Below are 17830 nucleotides of genomic sequence, written 5' to 3'. Positions count from 1 at the left end.
ATTATATTAATTTCCGTTCGCTTTGTTATTTAATGTAAGTTAAAAATTATTTGATGTAAGATAATATTTTAAAATAAAAAACAATTAAGTGATCGGGAGACTTCCGTCAGGAGCGAAGTTCGTTATTCCAATTTAATTAACTGTTCAGAAATATCACAAAATATATGATATAAAAACGCTAGATACTTCACAGTACGACTCGACAGGAACACCAATATAAAGAAAACATATAATGACTTCTGTCAGAGGTAAGATAAATGTGAACGGACTGTAGTAGCGTTCGCAACATAGCTCACTGAACTCCGTAGATTATTATTCATTATTATACTTTAGCAACTTTATATTTTAGCAACTGAACTTAACATAGTCAATAGTAATAATTACAAAAAAATTTTTAGTTGAACGGACTAAAATTAATCATATAAAAGTTCGATATCATTGCAAGGAAGGAAATGAACTATTAATTTTTAAGGACATAAACAATGGGGACATCTTTTAATTTTTTTTTATAAATTTGTAACATTATAATATGGTTTTTACCTTACATTTATACCTTGAAATTTTCGACTTTACTTCATTAAACGCCCTATAACAAGTTTTGACCAAAGATTTAGAGAACTGATCCATAAATCGTAAACAGTGTCTTACAAAAAAAATTACAAAAATAAAAGATGTGAAAATTTATTTTCTACACTAAGGGTTTGGATAACTTTTGTACCTAACCTAACATGCATAGTTTACGAGATATCGGCCAAAAACTTATTTCAAAAGCTGCACCTGGATCTGGCAACTTTTTGTGATTTTTGCCCTAACCTAAGCCTTATAAAAACAATTTTACCGCTTTTGTTGAGTTTTTCTTGCTGACCGTACTTCCTAAAGCTGTCATTCGAGGCAGGTCCCGTGTTAAGTCGACGACTGAAGGAGTTGTAAAAAATATGAGATTGTTTTACAACTTGTAGAACTTCAACTGTATTATTGTTTATGCCTACCTATAAACATGCAATAAATTATTTATTTATTATAAAAATAATTTTAGAATTAAAATGTCTAATTTATTAGTATCAGTTAGATCATTTCTAGCTACAAATCACATGTTAGTAGATGATGAGTGGCTTTCTGGGTTAGTTCATAGTTGTTATTTATATTTTATTCTGGGAATTTTGATCCAATTTATTTTGCTAAAATATCATGTTTGGAATTAATCAAAGTTATAAATAAAGTCATGATCCAGGTATTATTATTTATTATCCATCTTAGTGACTAACAAAAACCTTTTTATTACCATTGAGGTAATATTATATATACTACATACTAAAGAAAAAGTCTCATCTTGCTTGTCTGTAACTCTTAAACTTGCCATAGCGAACCCACTTTGACTAAGTGTTTGTAGCAATTACACACACTAAAGTGCCGAGTTTTATTTAAAACATACCTTCATACATATTGCTATTGTTAAAATAAATAACTACCAAAATTCTAATAGGAAAGGAGTGACCTTACTCCACTAAGTTCAACATATTATTGTATTTAAAATACAAACGACAATATATCATCAGTTAGAAAACTCATAATTTTTGCAAAAACTTTGAATGCTTGTTAGTGTAAAAGTATTCAGCCCTCTGACTTCAAGTTGCACTCAAGTTATTAGGAATTGCTTCTCTAATATATATTCCTATACAATATTTAATATAACTTATTTTTTTAAATTATCTACTGTTATAAAACAATTATTTTTTCAGATGTGTTGAATATTTATCTGAAGATAACAATTATAGTGAATCAGAGATCAAGCAACTATCTAAGGAGCAATGGTTACTCAACAATCTAAAGGACATATGCCCCGGTTCATTGCCTAAAGATTTGAAAAATATACACAAGATTCTGTTGACTGGCCGTTTTACTCTCCAGATAAATGCGGCTATTGATATAGGTATTATAATATGAATTTAAAATTTTCCAAAACCTAATTTAAAGTATTTGTAGACATATTTAGTACTTAATAGTTGGTCTGAAATAGTTGAGGCTATTGACCTATTTAATTCAAACATTAGTCTGTAGTCATTATTGCTTAGTATTTATTTAACACATTCACTGTAAACCTCGGAAGTTGATGAGCAGATATCATTTTACCAGTCTGGAACATAAATCTTTGTTGAAAGTTACCCTCGGTAACTATTGGTATTGGTAAAGGGCTCCTGTTTCCGCAATTAGACCTCTTAATTGGGTCCATTTTGCGTGCAGAGTTGGCCAGTCATTCCAACCAGCCCAGCTCCTTCCAAAAGTTCACAACACTCCTGGGGTGTTAGCAGACTTCCTGGAGCGACCTTGTATTTACTAAGGTTTGTTCCCGTTGGTTTGCCACCCCAACACATTCCAGGATTACATGAGTGACCGTTTCATCTTCGGTTAGGCAGCCCCTGCACTTAGGACTGTCCGTAACGCCAATTGTAAATAGGTGTTTGTTCAGTGATGTGTGTCCCGTTAGGGTGCCAACCATAATTCGGATGTCATGTCTGTTTAGGCTAATAAGTCCTTGGTAACTATTACCAGTAGTCCCTGCTGCCACTGAGCATGGGAAATGACGTATACCATAGGAAAGCATATCTTTTTGCGAATCTTTATGTGTCTAATGCAACTCTTAAAGACAATGCTATGGGACACTACAAAAGTTCCATGTTGTTAGGACCTAAGTAAACTTATACAGTAACTGTTTGCTTTCCTCTGATGTTAAGCAAGTCAAGCAGGGGATGGCATGGTCTTCTGTCATGCTCAGAATGTGTGCCCTGTGTAGAAACCAGTGCTAATAGGTTTATTATAAACTCATGTTCAAAAGGAACAGTCCCAGATTCGTGGAAGTCAGCCCCTGTCCATCTGATACCTAAATTGGTGGCAACCAAATCAGACTAACTATTAGCTTAATCCTGAAACCTCCATACCCTCGACAATCATGGTGAGGAGAGAAGAGCACCATCGATGATCTGGTCAAGATCGCCGGAATACATTGGATGGGGGCAGCGCAGGACCAATCGTTGTGGAAATCTTTTGGGGATGTGTTTGTCCAGCAGTGGACATTTTCCGGCTGATGATGATGATGAATACTAACAACAAATAAAAACAAAAAGTATAAACTGCAACACAGCTAACAAAGACCTACTCCGGATACAGAAAGGAATGATGTTCTATACACAAATATTTAAATAGGTTTTGGTTTTTTGGTAAACACTAATTTGGTACATGATCAATGATTTGGTGAATGCCCTCAAATCAATAATTATATCTTTTCATAATAGTGTCTATTTACGTCAATACATAGCTTAGATGGAAGCACTGGTAAATGCACTTTGAAACGCAGCCACAAATGCCTCAGCGTCCATAAAACGTTACCTCGTAGTTTAATTTACCATCGAGAATAAATAAAAAATCGCAAGGTGTGAGGTCTAGGCTATATGGTTGGTGACCCAGTAATCCCACCAGTTTTTCCAATCGCCAAATAGTCGATCGTTCGCCCTACGGTGTGTGATGAGGTGTTATCGTGGTGAAGAAGGATCCTATTGAGATGTCGTTTCTCCCGAACTTTTTCCAAGACAAGTGGCAAATAATTGTTAGTGTACCACTCTACTACACTAACTGTTATTTGATCCTATAAAATCTATTGCCGCGTAATGACCAGTCTTTCCGAAGAATGAGGCCACCATCTTTGTCCCTCGGAAGGATACACCCACGGAGCAGTCTGTCTTTTGGTTTCGGGATCATAACAGTAGATTTAACTTTCGCCACCCTGAATCACTTCCATTATCGGTCAAATTATGAGGCTTCCACCGGGCAGAAAGCTTTCTGATCACGTTCGTGGAGGAATCTGTGCACCCGACTTATACCGATGACTAAGCTTGTCCCAATCTGCTGATAGGTCACTCTTTTATCAGTCTCTATTATGCGCTGCACAACACTGATGTTATCTTCTCGTCGCCATAGAAGACCCTCACGCAGAAAAACGGTAAGATTAGTGCGACCACGTTTAAACTCATTTGTAGGTATACTTACACTATATACTTACTTACACTTACATTTGTATATTATATTGTAACCAATTGTAAACAGTGGCACGAGATCTTTAAAGGCCAATAGTCTATCATAACTTTCTTGTAAAATTATGTGAGCTAGAATGAATTAAAAATCATTGCTCAATTCATGCCGACGTGACACAGACAATTTTCAATTTGCCGCTAAATCGTAAAACAAATGACAAATGAATATAATATAAATATACTCAATGATATTATTAGAATACCATTTTTAAAATTTAAGCTTTTTTAAATTTTATTGAGTACAAGTGGCCAGTTCTACACACTTTCAGTGTTGTTTAGTGTCTTGAAAGAAGAAACTTGTAACATCCATCGTCCTTTGAGAGTGAGCCAGAGAAATGGCAACACTCCCTTTACTTCCACTCCTAGTATCGGAATACTAATTCTCGAGTCGTCGATTACCAATGCCGCGATCATCTGGAATGCAAGCTAAATTGGCTTCGAAGAAGTTGGAGTTCATTGAAAGAGAAGGGTAATATTACTTCAGGCCAAACTAGCGCTCTACAAGGCGTAGGTCCAGCCACGCGTTGAGTATTGCTCTCATCTCTAAATTGGTATCAGCTCGAACCAAATGGCCGCGAGTAACGCAAAGCTCTTAGAATTGTCGGTGATTCATTACTCTGTGAATATCTCAATCGCTTGGATCGATGGAAACGTCCGCGTCGCTTCATTGCATATCTTCTACTAAATATTTTATACCTGTTTAAACCGAATGCCGCCGAAATCCACGTCCGCATGACATGCCACAAATTTGGATATCTTGTGTCTGTTTTCAAGCAATTTTCTTCCACGTACAACCTAACATTGAGGGAGAGAAAGCATAATATTTTCCCTATGTCTCGAGGACGATACGACGTGCGGTCAACACTCTTGTAATCTATCCTCTAGTGTTGCAGAAGAATATGTTTGTTCTTCCTTAAAGATGTACAGGTCAATAAATAAATAATAGTATCATAGGTATATAATACAATGTTTCCTTTTTTATTTGTTATAGGTACACCAGCATATCAACAATATCTTAAGTTACAAAAAGTCAACACTGAAAATATCGATGCAACAGTAAAATTTGAGGAGAAGGTATCCAATCACAGGTGAATAGGACCCACATATACCTTGTCTGGCCCTAAGTTCTGTTACAAATAAAAATGCATTTAGATTTTTACGACGTAGTGAGTAACACATAGATGGACAACAGCTATTGAATGCAAGGGAGAAGGCCTGCCTGTTAGCCTGGATATAGCGAAGGCCTTTGATCGTGTATGGCACAAGCCGCTTCTCTCAAAACTTCCATCATTTGGCTGGCCCGAGAAATTATGCAAATGGAACTCCAGCTTCCTCACTGGGCGCAACATACAAGCCGTTGTCGACGGATTTTGCTCGAACCCGAAGCCCGTGGATGCTGGAGTGTCCCAAGGCTGTGTGCTATCTCCTACACTGTTTCATCTGCATATCAATTATATGTTGTTCAGACCAAAGCACTAGGGATGCCGTATACACGGGCATGCAGGTTTCTCTATAAATATATTTATATAATTCAAATAGGTCATTTCTATAAAAAATACTTGGAGATTGAGACCTTGTGCTGGGATTTATTTATTCTATGTTTAATTATGTATTGTATACCTGTTTGTAGTACTAATTATGAAATAAATATAATAAAACTAGTGTAATAAAAAGCGCGTCCACTTTTCTAAAATGCAGGTAACGCTCCTGTGATTCCTATGGTGTTGCAAGAGAAGGTGATCACGTAACATCAATGACCCGTACGCTCGTTTATTCGCTTCGTTTTAGGTTTTTTACGCTCTTCAACAAAAAAAAAGTAATTGATTCAGGGCATATCCTATATTCGACGGTAAGCACAAAGCATCAGGTGTTCTTTGGTGATGCACGAAAGAGTCCTATTGAGAATCTTTATGTCTCGCGATAATTATTATGACGGTTACTCACGATCATAATATTTACTATTTTAAAGTTCCGCTTTTAATGATAAAAGTTTAAAAAACATAGACATATGACTGATATCTAGTTTTAAAGTGTCTTGAGAATGACCGACAGACCTCCCCATACCCACTTTGCGCAAGGCAATCGATGCAATTCTGTTTTATTTAACACCTCATTCCATTTTTATGACTAAATATTAACATTGAAAAAGGTATGTGAATTGTCGGAAAACGATCGAAGTTTTTGACTCAAGGCGCGGTCATACCTCAATATCCACAAAAATTGGTTTCTTAGAGAGTTGATTACAACATAACGCAATTAAAATATTCTAACACAAAAAATACAGTACACAAAGAGGGACGTAAAGGAAATTTTGGACCGAATAGAATATTTATATATAATTTGAAATATCCAATAAAAAATTTGGAAGTTGTTTCCCAAAAATAAACTTTGGAGTCAAAAATCTCCGAATTTTCAGCTATAAAAACATATTTTTTTAAAGAATTTAATAGAATTTGTACTTTCCTGAAACTTTAACCGAACTAATTTTCAATTTAATATGTAGATTTTGAATTAACGAAAGAAAAATCAGTAAAATAAATGCCCATTATTTGCAGCTTAGCCACATGATCAACACAAATATTGTAGGGTTGGTTGTAGCATTTACAATCCTAGTCAGTTCGCGCCTTATGAAACGCGTTCCAAATTTGAATTCAAAAATTATTTTTTTAAGTTGTAACAGTATTTATTGCCAGACTAACTACTAACTAACTACTTAATAAAGCAAATACTCATTTGAGGAAGTAAAGAGGAAGTATCTGCTAGAGTCAATCATATAATAAAAGGCATTTATTTTCTCAAAATTGATTCCTTTAGAATTCTTTTTGATGTCATTTCTTATACTACTAGATACTACTACCGCTTCGGAAACAAATGGCGCTCTGAGAGAGAAGAAGCGGCGCAAGAAACTCTCCCAGCATTCTTTTTTTTTGCGCTCTTTTCAATAAAAATATACAATATTGTACAGTCGCTATAAAATAATCACAATCTAGTCCCAGGCTGTCCGATCATTTAGATATTCAGCAGTGGAGTAATAGGATTTACGACAGAGCCATTTTTTTTATAAAACATTTAAATTTATTTATAGATAATGCCTGAACAGTGGCTGGGACTTTATTGTAGAAGTGTATACATTTACCCTTAAAGCTATTATGTATCTTATATATTATTATTAATAGATTTTTCATTCCATTTTTTCTTAGATGACGCCATTTTGTTTTTATGAGTGCTCTAGGTTCACGGAGTTTACACTGTAGTCCGAGTACCTAATCTCGGACGTTACTTGTAGTAGTAAAACTTCATAGTAACCGGACCGTGAAAACTCTGCTAAAAGCTGGTGTAAAAATGTATTTTTCATTTCTCATACTCGGAAAGTAATGTTGTTTTGATCTGATTATTGGGTGGAAAATGCTGCTTCCCTCCATGGAGAGGGAAAAACTTATACAAATTACTTTCCACCTAAGGGCCGGAATGAACTTCAATAATAGAACTGCTTTCAGCTGTGCAGTTTTATGTAAAAAAAACTTATTAAAAAAAAAGCTGTGGCCATGTGACTTTCTAAACAGCCAGTGTGAACATAGCGTAAACTTCTTTGAGCGGAATAAGCCGCAACAATTACGCGGTGAGTTCCATATTTAAAATTTAAAAAGTTGTCATAAATTGTCCTAATTTGACAATTAATTTTAAATAGGTACTACTTATATTATGATATATTATCAATGCATGGTTTAGATAAGCAACTAGTTTTATTTTCCTCTTATTCGAAATGGAAAGTAAAATGTTTAACATGGGTAAAAGAATCAATTCCTGCTCGGACTACTCGTATAGCCACCCTAGCTGCGCTCGGGCGTCTAAATACCTCGGGAATTGATTCTTTGGACCCTCGGTTAACCATCTACTATTCCAATACCGTTGTTAAATATGGCGTGCTTTCAGAGTTCTCTTTCTTTAACGCGTTCGTGACTTTCTTTTACGAGCCCGATCATAATTTAAGTCAATTTAAAAAGTTTAGTATCAAGAGTTTTCCTACTTAATATAATAAAGTCGGTTAGATTTATACGAGTCCCTACGTTTTAGCATTGTTTCTCGATATTATTTTAAATTGATTACTTCTTATTTTTATTTACCTATGTATGTACTTATGTAGGGATGTTGAAAAAATTGGCAGTTGTAGAGACTGCCGATAGAAGTGAAAACCAAGAACTTTTAGTATTAAACTTTGAAATTTAATAATGTAAAAAAACAATTAAATTATTAAATTAATTTATTTTTAAAACTATTTTTCAATAATTTCTTAATCAAACAAAAACAACATTTCAACAATGCGCAGTATACACACATTGAACTTTCCACTAAATTCATTCAATTTCACTAATAAGCAATTCTTTTGATGACATGGTGCTACTTAGCCCCTCAATAAACGGTCTTCGTAAATTAGTATCGATTTGCGAAAGTTACGCCTTAAGACATGGATTAAAATACAATGTACGCAAATCAGAAATGTTGATCTTTAGAGCTGGTAAAGGTCCGGAGAGGATACCACCAGTTTTATTAGATGGGACACCAGTTCGGGTTGTGCAACAGTTCAGGTATCTCGGACACATGTTGACGGGGTCCCTCAGCGACGACCTTGACATAGAGCGAGAGCGAAGGTCACTGGCAATAAGGTGCAACATGATCGCTCGCCGATTTTCTCGGTGCACTGAGGATGTTAAAGTTACGTTGTTCAATGCGTACTGTATGAGTTTTTATACTTCACAATTATGGATCAACTACACCAAAAGATCCTTTAACATCCTCAGGGTTCAATATAATGATGCCCTTCGCATTTTATTAAAAATGCCGAGGTATTGTAGCGCGTCGGGCATGTTCGCCGACGCTGGAGTCCCGGACTACTACGCTGTTATACGGAATAGAATAGCGGGTTTCTGGGAAACCGTCCGTTATTCTAATAATAAGATGATTAAGGTTGTCGCTGAGGCATCCATTGACAATGTGTTTTACAAACACTGGCTAAGGGTACACCAGATCCCTAACGTAAAATGACTATTTATTTTTATTTATTTTGAAGTGACTTTAATTTTATATTAATTAATTAATTATCTTCATACATATTCTTTTTATAATTTTAAAATATTTTGACTACCTACTTATATGTAAACATGTTTTCTATGGGTCCCTGACCTGCAATAAAATGATTTTATTTATTTATTTAAATCAACAGCACTAATGTTGCACAACACGTCAGCAGTATAGCTACAGATACACTGCTATCAGGTGACACGATATCACGACATTTCACCCATCCAAAAATTGTCGTACTATATATATTTATATTTTTAATTATTTATTAATTGCGTGTGTCAGTCATGAGCATGACGGTGACGCGAACCCAAAAGATTTTCCCCTACCAATTATCATATATAACTAAACTACAAGTCACTCTTTTATTTTTTCAGGATGATAAAGCTATACATGACAGATGGTGTACAAGATGTGTCCGGCATTGAGTACAGGCCTATGCGGAATTTAAGCTGTGACATAACACCTGGCTGCAAAGTTCTGATAAAGGGTATGTGGCTGTCTATTGTGGGGGATAAATATTAGTGTTTAAAAATTTAACTAAAACAACTTAATATAAATATGTATTAGTACATTTTTATGGAGTAGGTTTGAAAATGTGGAATATTACATACCTGTTGATATTAGTATGGTAGTACTATTCCTTTGAAGCTGATGAATTATAATAAGGCTGCGACTCCACCAAAGCGAAGATATGAGATGTTTTCGGCTAGCGTGTAATAATATACTAATAATTATAAACTTAGTATACTACCGTAATAAACGAACCCTGAGTGAAAGTGAGAGAACTATCCTTACATAAAAACCTAGATGTGAGAAAGAGACGGAATAGATAAAGACAGTGAAACCGTTTTGAAACAATTTAGTGTCCATTAGTCTCCTGTCAAATTGGACCGCGTTTTACTTTTGGTTTTTTTTATCGTTATTGTTCTGTGTTTTAACGGATATTAATTAAAAAATATAATGGTGTCGTGTTCTTTATTAGATTGTGTTGTTACATATAGCAACAATCCAACTAAAGAATTATTTCACAGATAAATACTGATTCTTCAATACTACTTTCGTGATGTTTATTTTTGTAGAAAATATGCACTGAAATACTAAATATTACATTTTATATATGCAGTAAACACTATATTTTTTATGATAATATTAATTTAAATAAATGTATGTTAGAAAATAAAAATTACGTGAATATGACGCCGTTTATCAATACACACTTTACTGACTCAGTAACACATCTGTAAAACTAGCACACATTATTCAAATTCAATTATTTTTATTCAAAATAGGATGTGAAATCACTTATTGAAAGTCAAAAAAACTACCACCCATTCCAAAGTGAATGCCTAAGGCCTGAGAAGAATGGGCGCAACAAACTCAGCGGTCTTTTTTTTTCATCAAAAATATGTTTTACAATTAAAGTAACATTTACAAAGTAACATTGTGCAATTAAACTTATTATTTAATAGCCTGAGGGCGGTCGCTCCATTCCCAATCTGTGGTATCATTAAGAAAGTCATTTATGTTATAGTAACCTTTACCACACAAACGTTTTTTAACAATTCTTTTGAATAACGTAACACCTTTGTTTTGAACATTTTATGGGATCTTGTTGTAAAAGCATATACATCGCCCCACAACAGACTTACTAACTCGACTTAGCCGAGTAGTAGGCATCATCAGTTATTGTCTGTTCCTGGTGTTAACATTATGGTTATGACAGTTTCTGGCAAATTCACTTATGTGCCTATGAACATACATTACATTATCAAGAATATGTTGAGAAGTAACAGTCAAGATGTTAATTTCTTTGAATTTTGCTCTCAATGATTCCCTAGGACCTAGGTTATAAATAGCGCGAATAGCCCTCTTCTGCAGCACAAATATTGTATTAATATCGGCAGCGTTGCCCCATAGCAATATACCATAGGACATAATACTATGGAAATAACTAAAGTATACTAGTCGCGCCGTATCTATGTTAGTTAATTGTCTAATTTTATTAACCGCGTATGCTGCAGAACTAAGTCTGTTCGCCAATCCTTCAATATGGGGGCCCCATTGTAATTTGGAATCTAATCTAAGTTATGCCAAGAAATATAGCAGATTCCACCGGTTCTATCACCTCTCCATTTAACAAAACATTTGCATTTACATTTTTGACATTTGGTACGGTAAATTTAATGAATTTAGTTTTCTTGCTATTTAACAATAGGTTATTAGCGCTAAACCAGTACACGATGTCAGATAAAATATCGTTCACTTCGTCATACATAGCTTGGTTTCTTTTCACTTTGAAAATCAGTGAAGTGTCGTCCGCAAACAATACTACCTTATGTTTTTTCTCTATAAGATTAGGAAGATCATTTATATAGATAAGGAAGAGGAACGGTCCAAGAATAGACCCTTGTCGTACCCCCATACTGAGAGGAGTCCCAGGAGATCTCCTGCCATTCACGTCGACCCTCTGAATTCTATTGTTTAGATATGAAGTCAGAAGATCGAGCGCAGTTCCTTTTATGCCATAGTAGTATAGCTTCCTGACCAGCGTTGAATGTTGAACACAATCAAATGCCTTAGATAAATCACAGAAGATGCCAAGTGCATTCTGCGATTCCTCCCAGGCATCAAAAATATTCTTGATTAACATTTTAAATTTAGTCTCGCCGTAATGAAGAGAGTGTTTATCTATAATGCTAGTATAATAAGATTGTGGTGTGCACGGTAGCAGTCCGGACTTGGATACTGGCTAAACTGGAACAGAGGTCTATGTGGAATATACAAATTTAATATGTACCTTAATTTATGAACGATGCGAGATTTGAACCCGAAAAATTTTGACGTCTCACGTCAATTTCCTAATATGCAAGTTGGGGTTTAGCAGGTTATTAACTGTAAAGTATTTTTTTTTTATGAAAATAAGGGACGATACCAGCAGGACGTTCAGCGGATGGTTATTGATACGTTTAGGATTCTTGAAACTCTCAAAAATTCGGAGCGGCACTACAATTGCGCTCGTCACCTTGAGACATAAGAGCGCCCTTCAAGTCGAAACACGGTAATCTATACTAATATTATAAAGCTGCAGTGTTTGTTTGAACGCGCTAATCTCTGGTACTACTGGTCCGATTTGAATGATTCTTTCAGTGTTGGGAAGTCCATTTATCGAGGAAGGCTATGTTTTTTTTTTTCAAAATTAGGGATCCGTAATAAAATTGCTATTTTTTAACACAAGGTGTAAAATCGAAAACCTATTTTTGTGTGCGCTGCGAAAACTATTGACAATAGAACAAAATGATGTACAGGCTATAATTACTTACTTATTATTACTTATAAAACTATCGAGTGAATTATACTTTATATGGCAAAACAACGTTTGCCGGGTCAGCTAGTGTTACACATTACTGCTTCACGGCAGAAATAGGCGCCGTTGTGGTACCCATAATGTAGCCGGCATCCTGTGCAAAGGAGCCTCCCACTGGTGATATATCATGTAAATGGAGCTACAACCCGAGAGTTGAACAAAATATACCAAAATTTAAGATCTACGGTTGGCTTAGTTGTTAGAGCGCTGGGACGTAACCTGAGAGAGATAATTTTAATACATAATCATCAGCCCGAACACGTCCACTGCTGGAAAAAGGCCTCCCCAAAAGATCTCCTCGACGATCGGCTATTCCGGCTATTTTGACCAGATCGTCGGTCTGCGACATGGGATGGGTCGTTCCCTTCCCTAAAATATGGTTAAGGGAGGCGATGGCTGGCTCATGCGTCATGCTCGTGAACGGACGCTGTTTGTGGTGGCAGGATGATGCTGTTGCCGCAGGCTCTGCTTCAGATTCTTAAAAGTTATTATGTATATATATATTTTTTATATAATACCTTATAAAAATGCTCACAGAATACCTTTATTTATTTACGGTGTGTGTGGATGATGCAGCTACCATACCTACTCAATAACTTTTGTTTTGTATTAATTAACATTTACTTTTGTGACTTACTCGTGTGAGGCATTGACCATTTGACGTTTAAGTATGTTTGTTGATTAAAATGATTTGTAAAACGATGAAAATATAAATCTTGATTTAAAAGAGTGGCAATGAGTTTGTTGCTACATCTTCTCATTAGCTCAACCCTTTACGAAGTAGCAATAGATTCAATAAGAAAAAAATTTTGTTTTTTGACATTCATACGTGTCATTTCCGTGACCTACATGAATAAAGTGATTTTGATTTGATGAGTGTAAATCTGTAAGACCTAAATTAGATTGTAAATTTTTAAACAATGAAAAGAAATTTAAAAAAAATGGTGTTTCAGGGCCAATAGAATGTCGTCGAGGTATATTGCTTCTAACGGAAAGCAACATGGAGTTACTAGGAGGAGAAGTACAAGAGATAGCTATTTCTAATTCGCTCGCCGGGCTATTGTCGTCCAAACTTGGTCTGACTGTTGATCAGGGTAAATACACGCTGTTTTTTTTTGCTAAAAAGAAATATTAATATGACTCTGCATTGCATTTTGAAACGCAGTATCACCAGATACATTATAAACTAAATAAATTACTAAATATCTGCCAATATTATCACATGAATAAATAAATGAAAGCTTAGAAACAGTTTACAATTTAATATTTTCATGGGGCTGTCGTTTTGTTATACAAAGTAAAAAAACCCACGCAAGTGTGAATTGAACTGCCTTGAAAGATGAAAAGGAAAAATATACAGTTTATTTAAAATTAAAAAAAAACATAGGTAGTTTAGTCCTGCATCAACCCGGGTCTACTCTACGATAGCCAGGTAAACTTCACGAGGCGTCGATTGTTCTGTCAGCGTATTGATATAACTAGGGACTGCAATATTAATTTTAATCCAGTTAATTGTGAGACAACTTAGTCCCGCTGCTAACAACAGTCGCGCTGCGAGGATGCATCATTTCATCAGTGAAAGACATGCGACGATACGGTCGCGTAAACGAAGCCTCATAGAAAGGCATAATTAATTGCACATACATTACTACATCTTGGCAACATTAAAACAATCTATACGCATTTGATAAAGTGGCCGAACTAGCTAATCCCCGTGTTGTATGACGTATTTTCTATCGATGGTGCACTTCTTATGCTGACGGAAGTCTTATTGAATTCCGGAAACTCCTTGGTCTTGAAGGAGGAGCGATATCTCTGCGCAATATTTTTGCAACTGGCCATCTCATTGTGGCATGCCCTTCTGTGAAATCCGATGAAAAGTATTTTTATAAGTTTATATTTTCAGGTAATCTAAATTTAGACACAACTGACAACAGACCAAGAAATCCAGATGTACCAGTCCCGCACACACTGATGCCTCCTGCACAACCGACACCAGCGCCAGTGTTTGAACCATCATACAATGAAACCCATCGCCCAATAGCCAGAGTTACCAGCCTGCAAGTTTCTAACTTTGCTGACGATGAAATAGATTTAGAACAGGTAGCGGCGATAGAAGCTCTATTTGTCGACATACCTAGTAAGCGACCACTCATCGACGAAAATCCTCAACCTGAGAAAAAAGTAAAGATAGACACAGGAGATGATTATCCTGACGAAAATGACGTGTTTCTGGAAGATGAAGACTATTTAAGAGAGATAGAAGCCAAATTTGATGCAAAAGAGATAGAAATTAATCAACAGGGTGGATTTGCCGTGACGAAGCTTGAAGTAAAGGATAATCAGACAACTCATAGGGGACCTGTTTCAGTTAGTTCTGAACCTTTTGTATATATAAAACAAATAAGTGAAATGTGTGACAGTGATAAAGTCGGTAGGGTGTTTAAAATTAAGGGACAGATAATGAAGTTGCTGTCAAAGTTATCGGTAGGGAAGGACGGTTGGAATTTAAAATGTACCCTTGTTGACGGTACTGGTGCCATAGATACTGAGTTTACTAGTGATGTTCTTTCTAAATTAATTGGTTTTACACCAGAAGAAATGAGTAATATTAGGAAACAGATAGCGACGAAGCCGGAGCTGAAGGAAAATTTTGACAAAGTAAGTTATTTAATTGTTGCAAGCTTTTTTTCAGGTTAATCTTAAGTGATGGTACTTTTTTACAAAAATTGGAGTGCCTTCCTTGCTTAAAATGAATAGTCTTCTAAATCTTATAGTGTTCTTAGTGTAGATGATGTTTATCACTTAACATCAACTTAAGGCCTTGTTTGTCCATCTATTTCGTGAACAGCATATTTTATTCTGTATGTGTGTTTCTTTTATGAAACAGCTAAACCTCTTTTGTGTGTGGGTTTGGCTAGATCTCTTAAGTATAATATATATCAGATTTTTCTTTGTTTTTAACCGACTTCAAAAAGGAGGAGGTTATCAATTCGATCGGTATTTTTTTATGTATGTACACCGATTACTCTGAGATTTATGATTAGATTTACGTAATTTTTCTTTAGTTCGATACAGAATAGATGCCATTTGGTCCCATAAAAATTTTATATAGTTTGGCCCAGTAGTTTTCATTTTATGAACATGTTTTTATGAAAATTTTTGTTTATCTCGATGATATAATTGTTTTTTGTGTACGGCTTTTTTAGAAGTTTTCATTCAGGTTGATTACATATTATAATTATTAACTGACACTAAAAAGTAAAAAATAAAAAAAAAGCCTTGGTTAAGAAAACCGACCTCAAAAACTGAAAAGTATCAAATAATACCTTTACCTTATAAAAAAAATACTATTATTTGTATGTGCTACATATTGATAGCTTTGAAGTCGGTGCAAAGCCAAATGTACTAATAGTAAGTACCTACAGCCGCCACGCGTGACTTTGAGCGGGATAGCTTTGTCTAGAACAAAACAACTCAAGCGGACAGACACGCGTGGCTAGACAACCTTAATAATTACAGTGTCTAAGCCGTTTTATAATATTTAGCTTAAGGCTTGGCTCCGACTTAAAAAACCTATCTATGTGTTGCACATATAAATAATAGTATTTTATTATTATTAAACGTAAAGGTGTATTAAATAATTTTTTTAGTTATTGGATACTTTTCAGTTTTTGAAATCGGTTTTTTTAAACGAAGTTTTTTTTGTTTATGTAGGTATGATATTTAAACCAGGTAATTAAGGGCCCCCTAGTCTTGTATATTTGATATTGAAATAGGCTCGGCGCTCCTCTTATCCCTAGCTAAGGCAGAGGGCATCCATGATAAATCGTGTTACTAAAGATAATCTTTGGAAATTCTGACGGGCGAGTAAATATCGTGCAATAGTTGCTCGTTCTTTGGCGACCCGTGAAGTGATGTTCTCTTCAGTCGCTCCATTCTCTGACAGCTCCCGAGGTAAGAAATATTGTAGACGCATTCCACTTATATTTTTTCGTTATGAGATATTGTTTGTTATGCGCCATTCTCGTGTAGAAATACTCTGCGTTACCCTTTCAGAACAAAACCTTGTCGGTAAAGGCGATAAGAAAAAGAAGAGGCGAAGAAGATATCCTTGTTGTCCATCCGCATATACCGGTATATAGAACGAGACGTGCCCGTTATGTATCACTGCTTGATGATATGTTTTCCATACCTCCACCACAAAATGACAGCTGTCCTTGATCAGATTTTATTTATATATGGCGTAGGGCCAATGATGTGATGAAACATAATACGAAATCTATGCACATCGACATGCGGCTTTAAGTCCGGAACATGCATGTTCGGGGTGTTGATGTAAGCGTCTCTTGGTTACTTCAAGCCGACTGTCCTTTCCGCCCCTAGCCTACGGTGAAGTAGAAGGCTGATCATCTGGGAACTCTTTGCCTCAAACTTGTGTACTAACGACACCGTCGACCAACTGAGGTGCCGGATTTCTATGCTTCTATGTAGAGTTCAGGAAGAAGTGAGGTGAGCTCTATTTTCCATCGGACCGGGTAGAATTTATCCTATCCTGCTCTGTAACTGTGCTTCAGAGTTGACTCCGCTTAGACCCATTTTAGTCAGCCCATGTCCAAGAAAATTTCTCCCAATAAGTATAACGAAACTATGAAAAGAGTCTCCTAAAAAAGCGCGTACACTCTTCTTAAAGGCCGACAATGCTCAGTGTTTGATCACTTAACATCAGATTATTATAAATACTTATTATATTTCAGGCCCTTCAAAAAGTAAAAGACACACTCCAAGTTCTATATTGTATTATTGAGTTAACAATAATGGATTTCCCGAAGATTACGCAGCTTATACCGTTCGAAGAGAAACATGCAGAGTTGTTGAAGAGTAGATTAAAAGACTCTGGCTTATAGTGTTAATAAATGTTATGTTCACTTTATATTTTGTTTATTCTTGTTACATCATATATTTTTAATAAACCTTTGGTGCTTAAACTTTATAATTGCGACTACTGAAGGGATAGCATTTAGCGATGTGATGAGTACGGCTTGACTCGAGTCATTATATGAAACGTACATTGTTGTTTTAACTCCATTTCGATCTTTTCCTTGTTGTTCTAAAATTGGGAGTGAACTCGAATTTCCAGTTCTTGACTCGACTCAAAACTCGAGTACGGGGCTCGTACCGCGTATTTGAGTCATGATTCGAATACCGTATAAACCACCAAAACAGCGACTCGGCACATCACTACTAGCATTTTAAATATGGCGCTCCAAGTTATATCAATTAATGTACCTAGAAATGT

At 35.5% G+C, this 17830-nt stretch overlaps 1 protein-coding gene across 1 annotated transcript; it reads left to right on the top strand.

Annotated features, from left to right (window-relative positions):
• Positions 1-892: 892 nt before the first annotated feature.
• Positions 893-17464, top strand: LOC126965243 (recQ-mediated genome instability protein 1-like). Its single transcript, XM_050808741.1, has 7 exons — positions 893-1120; positions 1740-1930; positions 5077-5173; positions 9542-9654; positions 13485-13625; positions 14438-15192; positions 17289-17464. The coding sequence occupies exons 1-7, from the start codon at positions 1044-1046 to the stop codon at positions 17436-17438; spliced, it is 1524 nt and encodes a 507-aa protein (XP_050664698.1). The 5' UTR covers positions 893-1043; the 3' UTR covers positions 17439-17464.
• The last annotated feature ends 366 nt before the right edge of the window (positions 17465-17830 follow it).

The sequence above is a fragment of the Leptidea sinapis genome, chromosome 7 (genome assembly GCF_905404315.1).
Source record: "Leptidea sinapis chromosome 7, ilLepSina1.1, whole genome shotgun sequence".
Taxonomy (NCBI): Eukaryota; Metazoa; Arthropoda; class Insecta; order Lepidoptera; family Pieridae; genus Leptidea; species Leptidea sinapis.
Note: the sequence above shows the minus strand (reverse complement) of the source record. Positions and strands in the feature narration are given on the sequence as shown.